At 42.7% G+C, this 14,997-nt stretch overlaps 1 protein-coding gene across 1 annotated transcript in view; it reads left to right on the forward strand.

The window, feature by feature from the left end:
- Positions 1-14,997, forward strand: part of Sel1l3 (SEL1L family member 3) — a 110,942-nt gene that overhangs the window by 83,014 nt on the left and 12,931 nt on the right. The window contains exons 16-20 of the mRNA XM_090343745.1: positions 668-795; positions 3,944-4,027; positions 11,818-11,908; positions 12,055-12,139; positions 13,507-13,616. Of these exons, the coding sequence (XP_090199871.1) occupies positions 668-795; positions 3,944-4,027; positions 11,818-11,908; positions 12,055-12,139; positions 13,507-13,616 (498 nt within the window). The remainder of the gene's footprint in view (positions 1-667; positions 796-3,943; positions 4,028-11,817; positions 11,909-12,054; positions 12,140-13,506; positions 13,617-14,997) is intronic.

Genomic DNA, 14,997 nt, shown 5'->3' on the forward strand with positions numbered 1-14,997 from the left:
TTGTACGTGCACACACACGCTCACAAATACTCATACACATATACAATAGTTCGCTGCTCTGAAAATAATGGCAATCCATTATTTTCATTGCCAGCCTGAGTGTTAAGTTTTCTTTATTTTCCTCCACCTCTCTGATTACACACAAGACTGATATTTTTAGGCATTGAGAATGTCTGGTAACACTCCCACACATTTGTGAGCGTGGATTTATTTTATTGTCATATTCTAATTCTCACCTTCCTACTGGAAATGCAGTTTTTGTGCATGAGGTTGAAGAGAGGTATTAAGCAAGGTTAGAAAAGCCAGTGACTGAGTTTTCACCCAGCTTGACCTCTGATGTTTCCGATCTAGCACGCAGGGGTGAGGAATGGGGAGTGGGGGATCAAACGAGATGTGTAGCCATGCTCCATAATTTCAGGTTGTCTTACATCTGGAGTCAACTTAATCAACACAACAGCTTTTAGCCAGGTCATATGTCCCTGAGGCTGGCTTTGGTGACAAGCTATCCTCCTGGAACTATTGCTTGGCATGGTTTTCTGACCAGCATCAGAAGTCACAAGCCCTGGTAATATCAGGCTTAAAGAACCTCACCCCGCTGGCTCTGGTGGTGAAAGTGGCTCTGCCAGTATTCTGCCATTGAGAGCCATGTCTGGTCTTCTCTTCACAGACTTTAGCCGGGGAATATTTCCACAAAGCTGCCCAGGGGGGACACATGGAGGGGACCCTGTGGTGTTCCCTCTACTTCATCACTGGCAACCTGGACACCTTCCCTAGAGACCCGGAGAAAGCTGTCCTGTAAGAATGACAAATGTCACCTGGGATGGGAAAGCCATGTCCTCTTAGGCTGTCTCTTCCTCCCTCCCTCTGTCCCTCCTTCCCTCCTTTCTTCCCTCTAGCTTCTTTCCTCCCTCCTTTTTTCTTTCCTTCCCTCCCTCTCCCCCCCACCCCATTTTCTGCTTCTGGAGTAAATCACTTCCAGTCTTCTCATTGTTTTTTTGTCTGCCTGTCTCATGCTCATGCCACTGGCTTTGGTGTTCTTGTCATAGGCCTGGCCTGCTGATACCCTTGGGAAGGCCCAGATGAGGTTCTTTCCTCTGCCACCTCACATTGACACATTGACACGCTGTGCCCACTTCCATCTTCCCAATAAAATGAACTGGCGACAGAGCTGACATTGTCAAGGCCACGGGAATCCCATATGCAGCTGAGCCATGTTGCATATGATGGATGGCTTTCCTGTTATGCAATTTATTCTAAGGGAAAATCTTTTTTATTGTTGTCTGTTTTCTTCTTAGCCCCCCTCTTTCTCTCTCTCTTTCTTTCTCTCTCTCTCTCTCTTTCTCTCTCATACATACATATATATGTGTGTATATATATATATATATATATATAGTAATCTTTTTTTTCCTCTACCCTTGATGTCCAAATTCTCCTCCATCTAAATCTCCTTTTTGTATGGCCAGACCCATGTGGTACTCTTGAACCTTCTTGGTAATATCTCTCAGGACAGAGGACAATGCCATGACCTGACACTCCTGACTTGGTCTCACCGTGAGGGTTACTTTTCCTTCACTTACCTGTTTTTGAGAGGCTTTTTTTGGTCCTTTTTTACGGGACTCCTTTCTTCCTCTTTCCTGGTTCACATCTATGTTTTTGCAATGCCTATCTACTGTAATTTCTTACAGAATGGCCATCAGGAAGCATATTTTTTGATGTCTTGCCTGTCTGAAAGTGTTTTATTGGGTTGGCAGGCTCTGGCCCACAGACGAAATGTGAATCAGGCATGTTGTATGTGGCTCCAAGAGCAAAGCATTTTTCTGTTATTGTTGTTTTTGCTTACAATTTTAAAGAGGAAGAGAAAGAGGAGTAGGAGGAATAAAAACAATAACAAGACTACTTGTGGCCACATAGGTAAAAATATTTACCATCTTGCCCTTAACAGAAAAACACCATTACCAAGCTATCTTGCAGGCCCCCTCCTGCCTATACCTTGGCTCTCCAAACTATCTTTTTTGCATGAGACATTTAGTGTCAACCCATTCTGATTTGAACATGGTGATCTAACTTACACTGACTTGAAGGCTTTTATCAGTTATGTGACAGAGTTGGTGTGAATCTTCTTGTTTCAGAGATTTTCCTGTCTGTCTTTTGCAGTTGATTGCTGGCTTAGTTCTAGTATGCCCAGAGAACATATTCTGAATGATTGCAAACCTTTAAAATTTATGGAAAACTACTCCAGGACCAGAATATGGACACTTTTGATAAATATTTTCTGAACTTGATGAATTCACTGTCAGAGTATTCATCAGTTATCTCAAGTTCATTAATTATATTGCTCAGGCCTGAATCCTTTCTGACTTGTCTTTTTTTTCCTATTTCCTATATTAGTTATGAAAGGAAATGTGTTAAAATCTCCCACTGTGTTCATAGATTTACTGGTCTCTCTTTTTGATTCTGTCACTTTTGCATTGTGTGCCTTGAATTTATGTCACTGAGTCATGCAGACTGAATTTTTTTTTGGTTTTTAGTTGATCCTTTTATCAACTTAAGAGTTTATCTCTATAGATGCTTCTTACCTTAGCCTCTGTGTTCTGATACTCATTCAATAATACCATATTTTATTGTTAGAGTCTATATATCTTTTTCCCCATCCTTTTACTTTCAATATTTTTGATCCTTAATTTTTATGCATGTCTCTTATATGCCACATATAACTAAGATTTTGCACATCCCTTATTCAATTTGGTAATTTTCGTTTGTAACAGTTATATTTACTCTTCTACATTTAATCTAGTCATCAATATAGTGTTTCATCTGGTTTGTGTATACCTTGTCTTGTCCTTCATTTGTATTCATCAAGTTTTTTTTATTATTTTTGTGGGTACAGAGATCCTTGTGAGGTTTTTTAAATTGTATTTTATTGTTGGGGTAATGTGTAGAGGGGTTACAGTTACATTCATCAGGTAGTGGGTGCATTACTTCTCGAACATTGATACCCTTCTCATGTTTTTGTCCCCTTCCCTCTTCCCTCCAACTTGTGGGTTTTTAAAAACTTTTTTGCCAATCCTGGGGCTTGAACTCAGGGCCTGAGCGCTATCCTTGGGCTTTCTCAAGGCTAGAGCTCTACCACTTGAACCACAGCACCATTTCCAGCTTTTTTCTATGTATGTGGTACCAAAGAATTGAACCCAGGTCTTCATGCATGCTAGGAAAGCACTCTACCACTAGACCAAACTCCTGGTCCCAACTTGTGGACATTTTTGTTTGGTTTGCCAGTACTGGGGTTGAACCCAGACAGAGAGAGAGCTATTGCTCTCCCTTGCCTTTTTTAAAACTCAAAGCTGGTGTGAGCCACCAGTACTTAGCTTTAGTTAAGTTTTTGTTTTTTGAAGACTTTTATTTCTCCCTTTTACTTCTTGTTATGTGCTCTTACACTGGTCTTTTTCTCTTTCACAGTCTAAAAATTATAACATACCATTTCATTATTCATAAGCCCCACATTAGGAGACAGGAAAGAAACAGAGAAAGCCTATGATAAATGAATAAATATGTTTTACTTATTTTTATTTATATTTTGTGGCACCAGGGTCTTATCCCTGATTGTCAAGTACTCTTCCCCTGAGCTACACCACTAGTTCCAATACACATAGAACTCTTGGTGGAGCTTGTTTTTTCCACGGCAGTAGAGACTTTTCATTACGTGTGTCACATATCTTTGCTTCCATGGAACACACGGTAAGCATTCATAAGTGAGTCCATTGAGCACCGAGCCTTCAGAGTGCATTTGCGTTAACTTCTTCATATTCCGTTCTGCTTCGTTGTTTTGTAAAAATTCCAAGAAGCAAAATATTCCCCAAATGGGATTTATTGAGATCACATGAAGAAAATATGATTATTTAATTGCTACAATTTGCTTATTTTTTCTGTTCCCTTACCTTTTCAGATGGGCAAAGCATGTAGCAGAGAAAAACGGCTACTTGGGCCATGTCATTCGCAAAGGCCTCAACGCCTACCTGGAGGGGTCCTGGTAAGACTGGGTTCCATGTGAGAGCCAGCTTTTGCAGTCCTTACCTTTTGGTCTGTCAGTAGAGTCTTCGGAGATGGAATGTGTTAAAAATGCAACTGAAAAAGTGATTTGCAGGGAAAATCAGAGCCTCTTTGCAATGATATTCAGAGCATCACAGACTGATTGGCTGTTGATTGGAAAACATGGCATTTCCATGTTTAATTATACACAAAAATTAGTTCTCTAAGGCCAATGTCCACAGCCATCAAGTTCACACACACACACACACACACACACACACACACACACACACACACACACACACGACTTCCACAGTCCATATTGTTGCTGAGTGGTTTGTACATTTGCAGTCACTTCTTCAACAGGTACCTGGCTTCTGTTTCCAGCCTTGTCTTCTTTGGTCAGGCCTGGCACTCCACCTTGGCTTCCCCTTGGGCCATATTTGCTTGGCTGTTTTATTGCCCAAATGATCTGGGTATTTCCATTCTCACTAAAATGGATATGCAAATCAGCAAGTATGCCTTCAGTCCACTGCCTCCAGGACATTAGACCAGACCTGGTGTGAATCACACCTTGATCTGAACTTTAATTAAAAATAAAAATACGGATCCCAAAGAGTGTTATTGTCCCTTTTGGCTCATCACTGGCACACAAATCCACAGATAACATCTCAGGGAGCAAGAATTGTACGTTAGAACATGCAGGAGAAATGAGCCCAGCAAAAAAAGCACCAAATACAGATGTTTGTTGCTGAAAGTTTATTGTCTGTGGCCTTACTTTGTACAATCAGAAAGAAATTGCCTTAAATGAAACTACTGTTTTCTGACTATAAATCTACCTTTTCATTTTCGTGGGGTTTCATCTCATTTCCTGAGTGAATCTTGGTTCATAAAACTCCAGCCTGGAGTCGTCCATGGTGATGCATGACTGTAATCCTAAAATCTGGAAGGCTGAAGTAGGAGGATTCAAGTTCAAAGCCAGCCTAGGCCTCACAGTGAGCTCTGTTTCTGAGTGTGTGTGGGGGGGGGGTATGCCAGTACTGGGACTTAGCTCAAGGCCTGGATACTGCCTCTTATTTTTTCAAGTATAATTTTATTGTTATTGTTAAGATATTATGCAGAGCCCTTAAAGCCCGTTTTTATTCAAGTCACAAGCTCTACTTCAGGCTTTTTGCTGGTTAATTAAGGTAAAAGCCACACAGACTTTCCTACCTGGCCTTTAAATCTCGATCCTCAGATCTCAGCCTCCTGAGTAGCCAGGATTACAAGTGTGAGCCACCAGTGCTTGACTGTGTCCTTTCAAATCAAAGAGAACTAAATAATACCACCTCTCAAATCCAACCTGAGCCCCCCCCTCTCTTCTCCCCCCTTCTGTTTCCCCCACAAGCTTCTTGGGGTGAAATAAATATTCTAATTTCAAGGCATTTCTGGGCATGCATGTCTACACCCCCCACACGCACACACCCTGAAAGGACATAGTTTTTGCTCATAGCTAAGCTCTCTTGCCTACTCTTCGATTTAATCTCACAGTGCGTTTGAGCTAATGTGTGTAAATCTGTGCCATGAAAAGTTAGATGAATTAAGATATCCTGTTTCCTTGCTCAGAACTCTGAGACATAACATGGGATTCTGCTCCCTGTGTGGGGTAGCAGGCAAGGAGAAGGGGAAATGTACTTTGTATGGTGTGTGTTTATTCCTGTCAGCAGATCCAAATGCAGGCATCCTGCCATACACCAAGGGGAGGTCACAGGTTGGGCTTGAGATGTTTGTGTCCAGTCCCTTCCACATGCATTTCCTCACATGACCCACATCTGGCTGACCTCAGGGCCCTTGCACTTGCTGTTTCCTTTACCCAGGAATCCCACCTTATTCCTTACTCCCTCTGACTTCATGGTATAACTTGTATACTGGTAGTTAGCACAGGGAGAGCCTGGGAAGTGCTCAGAAACCATCCAACAGATGAACTATGCTAAAAAGGAAAGCAACCATAACTCTGGGGTCATGATAAGTGTGAAAAGAACTTGTGGGACTGGAGGATGAAATGATGCTTTCTGTCTGTGAACCCTGTAAGCCTTCTTGATGGGGGTGTAAGTAGTATGGCCTTGGAGGGTGGAGGGATTTCTCCTTTGCCATGCAGAGGAGAATTTACTATAAAGGGAAGTGGAAGAACAAAAGCAGCGATAAGTTTTGAGTAAGCCTGGAAGTGTGTGTGTGTGTGTGTGTGTGTGTGTGTGTGTGTGTTAGAAGGGCTTGAACTCAGAGACCAGACACTGTCCCTTAGCTTTTTTTGCACAAAGCAAGATCTCTACCATTCTAATCACAGCTCCATTTTTGACTTTTGGGTGGTTGATTGGAGATAAGAGTCTCATGGAGTTTCCTGGTTTCAGACTTCCATCTTCAGATCACAGCCTAGCTAACATTACACGTGTAAGCCCTGGTACCCAGCTCTGTGTCTAGAAATTTATTTATTTATTTATTTATTTATTTATTTATTTATTGCCAGTCCTGGGCTTGAGCTCAGGGCCTGAGCACTGTCCTTGGACTTTCTCAAGGCTAGAGCTCTACCACTTGAGCCTCAGCACCACTTCTGACTTTTTTTTCTATGTATGTGGTACCGAGGAATTGAACCCGGATCTTCGTGCATGCTAGGCAAGCACTTTAACCAGTAGGCCAAACTCCCGGCCCATATGTCTAGAAATTTTAAGGCCATTTAATTTGCTATGAGAATTAAGTGTAGAATGATAACTGTATATTAAAAACAAACAAATGTTCTCACATGGAAATTTGAATAGCAGCTTATACACTTTTTATCTTATTCTTGGTTAAGTGGTGACGAGCAGGGAGAAGCCCGGTTTGGCATCTCGGTAAAGCATTTGATCTGAAGATGTGGCATGAGCCAGTTAAGTAGTTTTCGTGTGTAGAATAATGATACACATGAAATCATATGTGACACATTTGTAAGTTCCAAAGTATAGGAATAAAATGAATGCTGGTAAACCACCCATCCTACTTGAGAAAAGACTGCCAGTACCAGCCACTCCTCCCTCACCCATTCCACATTCCATTCCCCTGCCCAGAAATAACCATCATTCTGAACTTTCTGGTCCTTCTCTCATTTTCTTTGTACATTCTGCTAGCTATCCATATATTCCTATGCAATGGATTAACTTGGGCTCATGTCTGACCTTTATGTTATTAAAAATCATATGTTATTCTTCCACTTCTTTTTAAACTTAATGTTTCTAAAATTCCTACACTTTGATGTCTGCAACTTGCTTTAATATATTACAATTGCTATATGAGTTTAGTTATGAATTCTCATACAAACACATATCTGCACTGTTTTCCCTTTCATTGTGATGGCTGCTCCTAAGGACATGGCCACGAATGTTTTTCTGTGTATCTCCTGGCACACGAGGAAGACTTGCTATAGAAAATATAAACTTAGAGAACTGGGCCCCAGGATAGACACCTGCTAAACCTTTAAGCCACAACACCAGTTGTTTTCAAAGATGGTTTTCTTTTCTTTTTAACTAATTTACTCTCCTTACAAGTATCTGTTTCTCTATATGCCTCCTGGTCTTTTTTTTTTCCTTCTGTTTGAGTACTAAGGCTTAAACTCAGGGCCTCTGGCTTTTGCTTGGCTTTTTCTTCTCAAGGCTAGCACTATAATCCTTGAGCCACATCTCCACTTCTGCCTTTTTGCTAGTTAATTGGAGATAAGAGTCTGTCAGATTGGTCTACCTGGGTTGGCTTCAAACCTCCATCCTCAGATCTCAGCCTCCTAAGAATCTGAGATTCCAGTAGTCCCGAGCCCCTTGCTCAGTACGACTAGGAGAAGAGTCTGTTTGGCTTGGAGAACTCTTATTAGTCTCCACCGGAAGAAAAATGTAGCACCTACCCTAATGAGACCACCTTTGTCAGAATGGAGTCAAGGCAAGTTGTTTCTTGGCTTCCTCACGGTCACCTTTCGAGCCCTGCCCAGAGGTAAATAGGAAATAGACGAGTACTGGCTCTCCCACCTGCCATGTGACTTCTTCATGTCATCTGTTTTGCTCTGACAGGACAAAAGCATCCATCAGTGTCCCTGGTTCCTCCTTCTTTTTCATTTTCGTGTGAGTGAATTTACTCTGGGTGCTATTTCCAAATTACACATGTCAGTTTGCTGCGCTTGGGCTTAGCTGTATTGTTCCAAGATTTATGTGGGATCGTTTTGAAAAAGAATGTGATTGAAAAGAAGGGTTTTTGCTGTCTTGGCATAATGGGGAGAATCAAAGCTGTCAGGCCCCGGGCAGTCCATGGACACCAGAAGGAGTTAGCGAGGAAAGTCCAGCTGTCATGTTTCATTTCTCTCTGCCTTACCCATGTATGTTTTATCTGGGAGATGCATATTTTATTGTCCTCTGTCTTAAACAAACCCCAAAAAGTTAACCCTGGAGGTTAGCCAGTACAGGGGAAGCTTGAGGCAAGACAATGAGATATAAGTTCCTGCTGAAAGAGATTCGCCTTTTTCAGTACAGCAGTGATCTCCACAGAGACCCCGGGATCTTTTTTCCTCCATCCTTCCTATCTGAGTCACAGCAGGCATTGGCAGAAAAGAACACAGAAGAAATAATATAGTTGTTTGCAGCACTGCTCAGAAGGTCTCAAACACATAATTCATAGCAAGTATCCGAAGAATGGATTATTAAAATGTATTATTTTAGCCAGGAGCTGGTGGCTTATGTCTATAGTCCTAGCTATTCAGGAGGTAGAAATCTGAGGATCATAGTTCAAAGCCAGCCTGAGCAGGAAGGGCTGTAAGACTCTTATTTCCAATTAACCACCAGAAAACTGGAAGTGGTGCTGTGTTTCAAAGTGGTAAAAAGCTCAAGGACAGTACCCAAGCCTAAGTTCAAGCCCCATGACTGAAAAAAATCTTTTAATAGTAATCATAAATAAATAAATAAAATGTTTTATTCTAAAATTTCTAAGTCATGTCTGACTTAGATGAGCCCTCAACTTCTTTTTCTGTGCATGTCTTTCTTGTCTATACCCACTCTTAATCTCAGTCACATGACTGCTGGGGTACAAGAGGCTCAGTTCTGGGTATTGGAAGTGAAACGAGGCCTGAGTGGTTTCCCCACCTTGAATGAAATCATGATAGGACAGGAGAGGTTTTTGTTTTGTTTTGTTTGGGTTTTTTTTTTTTTGTGGGTCATTGGACTTGCACTGGGCCTGGGTCTTGTCCCTGAGCTCTTCAGCTCGAGGCTACCACCCTACCCTTGAGCCAAACCCCACTTCCCATTTTCTAGAGGTTAATTGGAGATAAGAGTCTCAGGTCTTTTTGTGCCAGGGCTGACTTTGAACCTTGATCCTCAGATCTCAGCCTCCTGAGTAGCTAGGATTACAGCCACTGTGCCCCACAGGACAGGAGAGTTTTGAAGTTAGTCTTTGGATTTCCAGCCACTAGCAAATACTAAGCAAGTGCTTGATCAGAAATACAAGTGTAGAAATCGCTGTCAACAATAATTACGATGACTTTTTGTGTATGTGTATGTGTATGTGTATGTGTATGTGTATGTAAGCCAGTACTTGAGCTTGAACTCAAGACCTGCTGTCTTAGCTTTTTTGCTGAAGGCTGGTGCTCTACCACTTGAGTCACAGCTTCACTTCTGGCTGTTTGCTGGTTAATTGGAGATAAGAGTCTCATGGACTTTCCTTCCTGAGCTGGCCTTAAACCTTGATCATCAGATCTCAGCTTCCTGAATATTGAGGATTACTGTCGTGCTTCTGTTGCAGGGCTTCTGTTGAAGCAAGGTTAAGTGAATGCAGGAAGGCTGCTTGGGGTGGGGGTGGCATCTATGTCAAATTTTAATAAGCTGGAAGGGCTGGTGAGGGATATCGACCCACAACCCTTCCCCCAACACGCCCCTCACAGAGCTCACGCTTCAATATCCCGTGTGAATTGGATGATGGCAGCATTGACGCACACAGACACGGTGTCGTGATTGATTTTGCCAGATGGAAGACAGGCGGATTTCTGCTCAGTACTTCTGTTGACATCAGTGTTTTCAGACATCAAATTTTGACAGATTTTGATTCTTCCTTGATGGAAATGCTTACACACCCTAAAAAATGTTCTCTTGGTTTATGTAATCGGAGGGCGCAAGAAGGTTTCCTATAAAGCTTGTTCCTTTCTGCCCTCCCCTGTTGCCCAGGTAACTTCAGAGAGGTGAGATATTGTCTTCATAAAGTTTTTAATAGTGAGTGCTCTTACCCCCTGCCCATCCCCCACCCCTCAGTTCCAACAGCCAGTGCAATGGGTTTCTGCTGTCCAACTGAGACTCCCAGCATTACACTTTAATAATGTGAGTCACGGCCAGTCATGGCAGCAGAGGGCATTGGTCTAATATGTGATCTTGACCTTCTCCTTCCTTCATGCATCCCTGCTAGAAACACAGGCATTGGTACTCACCATGTATCTTCAAACAATATGACACAGCCTTCCCAACAAGACCTTGTTATAAAAGAATGGGCCTTCCTGGCCTTTCTTTTGTCTGGGGTTGAGACTATTCTCACAATTCTGATATCCAGCTCTGGATTTTGTTGTTGCTGCTGCTGTTATTGTTTGTTTGGACTTTTCTGCCTGGGCTGGATTCGAACCGCAATCTTCAGATCTCAGCCTCCTGAATAGATAGGAATATAGGCATGAACCTCCAGTGCCCGACCTATTTTTTTTGTTGTTGTTGCAAAAAGAAAATGTACTACTAGGCGCCCATGGCTCATGCCTCTAATCCTAGCTACTCAGGAGACTGGAGGGTTGTTAATTGGAGGTAAGCATCTCATGAACTTTCCTTTCTGGTCTGGCTTCAAACCACCATCCTCAGATCTGTCTACTGGGTAGCTAGGATTATGGGAATGAGCCAGCAGCATCCAGGTTCTTATGTGTGTTTTTAATGGCCACAGTAAAAGTGGGCTCATCCTGGGTTCATTAAACCAGTCACTGATTTTCAGCTATTCAAGTTCTTTCTAGTTCGTTTTGTTATTATTGTTAGCATGGACAGCTCCACTCTGGACTCCTTGGCAACAGAACTTGTGCACCTATCTCTGATTGTTCTGCTTGTGTGAATTCCTAAGACTTGCCAAATCAACGCTGTTGCAAGAATTTCCAACCTAGGGCTTGGGTGGAGAGGTTGTTCACTTCCCCTAGCTCCTGTCATTACTGCACATGAAAATCCTAGGTTGGTCTTTGAATGGGTTGAAAAGTAGCCCCTCATTGTCCTGTAATTACCCACCACATCCAACATTCATTCAATCATGTGCTTTGGCCACTGCTATCAAGTGCCTGTCCTTTGCCAAACTTGTAATGCACGACAAAAGCTCTGCTTTAATTAAGCTTGTTCAGAATCCTAAGCCCAAAAAAGCTTTTTCACAAAACAGGACTGTAAAGCTCCGAGCTTTTGCTTAATACCTCTTATCTCCTCTAAGCCAAGAAGGAAGAATTCAAGAGCTCAGGATTGAGAAACATATCCCGAGCCTGCGCCAGGCCTACTATTTGGCCAGTAGAGGTTGCTGTTGCATTGACTAGCTCCCAGTTTAATCTGCAACTTCAGCCTTAAAGATAGAACATAAATCAGTGCAGTCAGTATTTTTAACAGTATTTATTTAAAAGAGAGAACAAACTCATGACTTTGTGGTTTTATAAAAAAAAAACTGCCTATTTTCTGAAGTCTTATGCTGGAATATAAAGCTCTGCAAATATTAGGAAGAATGCATTTATGAAATTTATTATTAATCATCTATTTTTAGGCACGAAGCTTTGCTGTACTATGTGTTAGCAGCAGAAACAGGAATTGAAATATCACAGACAAATTTAGCCCACATCTGTGAGGAGAGGCCGGTAAGTACATGAATTCTTTTCCAAGAAGAATCTCTGGGATCAAAGATCATGAATTGAGTTGGGGGGAGGAGGGGGAGAGTGGACAGAATTAGTTAGGTGTCCAACATATTGATGAATTACCATTTTCTTCCTCATTTACCTCATAGGACCTGGCTGGAAGATACTTGGGTGTGAACTGTGTTTGGAGATACTATAACTTCTCTGTGTTTCAGATCGATGTGCCTTCATTTGGTATGTATAGAAAAACAGGTGCTAAACAGAAGCCTTGGAAACTTTTCATCTTCTGTAATGGGGAACAGCTGACAGCTTTGTGCAGCGAGTGATATTGCTAAGCAATTAGGAAAAGAAGTGAAAGACCTCTGCTAGTAAGGTTAATGCTAAACTGTTCTTGGCTTCCTGGCCCAGGCCCTCTTCCTTGCCGCTGCCTCCTCCCCACTCACCACCCCCCAGTCTTAAGGTGTACTGAGAATCCATGACCAGTTCCAAATTGAGACAAGTCTAAAGAGAATGCTATGAGGGTGCAGCTTCCTGGGCTGGCCATTTTGCTTCTACGCCTTCAGAGAGGCTCCCTGGTCCCTCTGCTCTCTTTCCTGTGATGGACACTGGCCTTTAGGAACTAGTACCTAGATGTTGCCCAAGGGCTTTTGATGAATTTCAGCCCATGGGAGGCCCTGGGTGGCAGCAGAATAGCAGGAGGCATTTCTCCCTGTCTGTCTGCAATTGTGCCCAGTTTCTGCCACTGGCTGCCCTGCTGTGGTTCCACCCACCCCCTCTAGCCAACGCTGCTCCCATAGGACCAGGAGGCTCTGGTTGTGCCACAGCCACCCTCAAACCTAGCTTCCACCAGGCTTAGCTTTACAGCTCGTCCCCAAAGCCTAGCAACCACTTCTACCCATGATGGATTTTGTTTTTCCAGTTAAATATTGATACTACCCTCTTAGCCAAATGTTTTCCCTTAGTTAAAAGAAGCTTATGTAACTATAACCCCTGTATATATCAACTTTATAATAAGAATAAGATAAAATAAATATTTTTAAAATAAGGAAATGCATGGCAAAACCAAAGAGCCAGGCACCAGTGGCTCATGCCTGTAATCCTAGCTGCTCAAGACACTGAGGTGTAAGGGTTGGTGGTTTGAAGCAAGCCCAGGAAGAGAAATCTGACACACTCTTTTGTCCAATTAACCAATAAAAAGCCAGAAGTAGAGGTGTGAGTTAAGTGATAGAAGACTAGCCTTGAGCAAAAAAAAAAGGCAAGATAGAGCCCAATGTCCTCCTGAGTTCATGTCCTGATATACACCACACACACACACACACACACACACACACACGCACGCACGCACGCACGCACGCACGCACACACTAAAGAAGAACCAAGATAGCCAGCACAGGTAGCAATATTTTTGATGTGAACTAAAGCTAACATGGACTATGAGCCATTTGGGAGACAAGTTATATCTACAAATAAGGGATGATCAGGGCAAATGCAAGACAGCAGGGAAACATACAGATGTTCTGAATTCATAGTATGTAGCAAGTACACTCCATTAGGTCTAGACTAGAACTAGACCAATGGGTGTGTTGTCTTGTGTTCTGCAGCATATTTGAAAATGGGAGACCTCTACTACTATGGCCACCCAAACCAGACTCAAGACCTGGAGCTGTCTGTGCAGATGTATGCCCAAGCAGCCCTGGATGGAGACTCCCAGGTAAGCAGTCACAGCTCCAGCTCTGAAGGCGAGGGCGGAGCTTCTGTCTGAGTACTTGGGCTGCAAAGCAAGCTTATTGACATCTCACATGCCCAGTGCAGTAGCCCCTGGAGAATGCCAACCAGCATGGTGGTCTTGGTGAGTCCCTACTCTATGGCCTTCTCACTCTACAATCTCTGAGGCATCTCTACCCCCTCCTTTCTAATCTGAGAGGCTGTTATGAATTGCTTAACCCAGAGGCCACAAAGAAGCCAGAGCCTAGTACGTGTGTGGTTGTGTGGGTATGTCTCCAAGCCTGAGAGTAGGTCCATGGAACTAAAACACTTGGTAGAAATAGAGGCTCTAAGGGCGTGGCCACAGTGGGGGTGGTTTATGTTTCGTTAGCCCATGCATTTTCTCAGTAACACCCTTGGTTTGTTTGAACTTTCTTGGTTTTTGGGGGGTTTTTGAAACATTTTATTTATTTAATTTTGTCAGTCTTGGGGATTAAACTTGGGTTTGAACTGCAATCCTCAGTTCTCAGCTTTCTGAATAGCTAGGATTACAGGCAAGAGCCACCAGCACCCTGCTACTTCCTTCCTTTAATATAAATAAAGCCATGTCCATGAAGCCATTCACAAGGAGAGAGTAATATTTATATTTCAGATTTGGGATTTCATATGGCTTTTGTTGTTTGGTTTTGTTTTATTTTGTTTTTCAAATATTCTATCCTATAATCAATGCAGGATCCCATGACATCTAGTTGGGGGCGGGGAGCATTCTTGGTTGGCTTTTTTGCTCAAAGTTGGCATTCTGTCACATGAGCCACAGTTCCACTTCTGGCTTTTTTCTGGTAATTGGAGATAAAAGGCTCCTGGAAGCTGGGCACTGGTGGCTCAGATCTGAGGATTGCGGTTTACCACCAGCCCAGACACAAAAGTCCATGTGACTCCAGTCAACCACCAGAAAACCAGAAATGACCCTGTAGCTCAAGTGGTAGAGCATTAGCCTTGAGCTAAAGCGCTCAGGGATAGCGCCTATGCCCAGGCTCAAGCCTCAACTCCTCCCCCGCAAAAAAAAAAAAAATGTCTCATGAACTTTTCTGCCTGGGATTAGCTTTCAACTATTATCCTCAAACCTCAGGTTCCTGAGTAGCTAGGATTTTATGTGTGAGCCACCAGTACCTGTCGCCATCTTTCATTAATCTTCTTTGGCCTGTGGCAGTTCTTTAGTCTCTCTTTATAGTAATGGCCTTGATACTTGGTTGAGTGTTTTATAGAAGATCTCTTGATTTTGGTCTGCCTTCTGTTGAAATTATGGATTTGGGGCAAGAATACTACAGGGATAATGTGTTAGGGCTGGGTTATATTAGGGGTGTATGAGACCAGCAAGGTCTCCTTTC

Source organism: Megascapheus bottae, chromosome 13 (genome assembly GCF_031878675.1).
Source record: "Megascapheus bottae isolate mThoBot1 chromosome 13, mThoBot2.hap1, whole genome shotgun sequence".
Classification (NCBI taxonomy): Eukaryota; Metazoa; Chordata; class Mammalia; order Rodentia; family Geomyidae; genus Megascapheus; species Megascapheus bottae.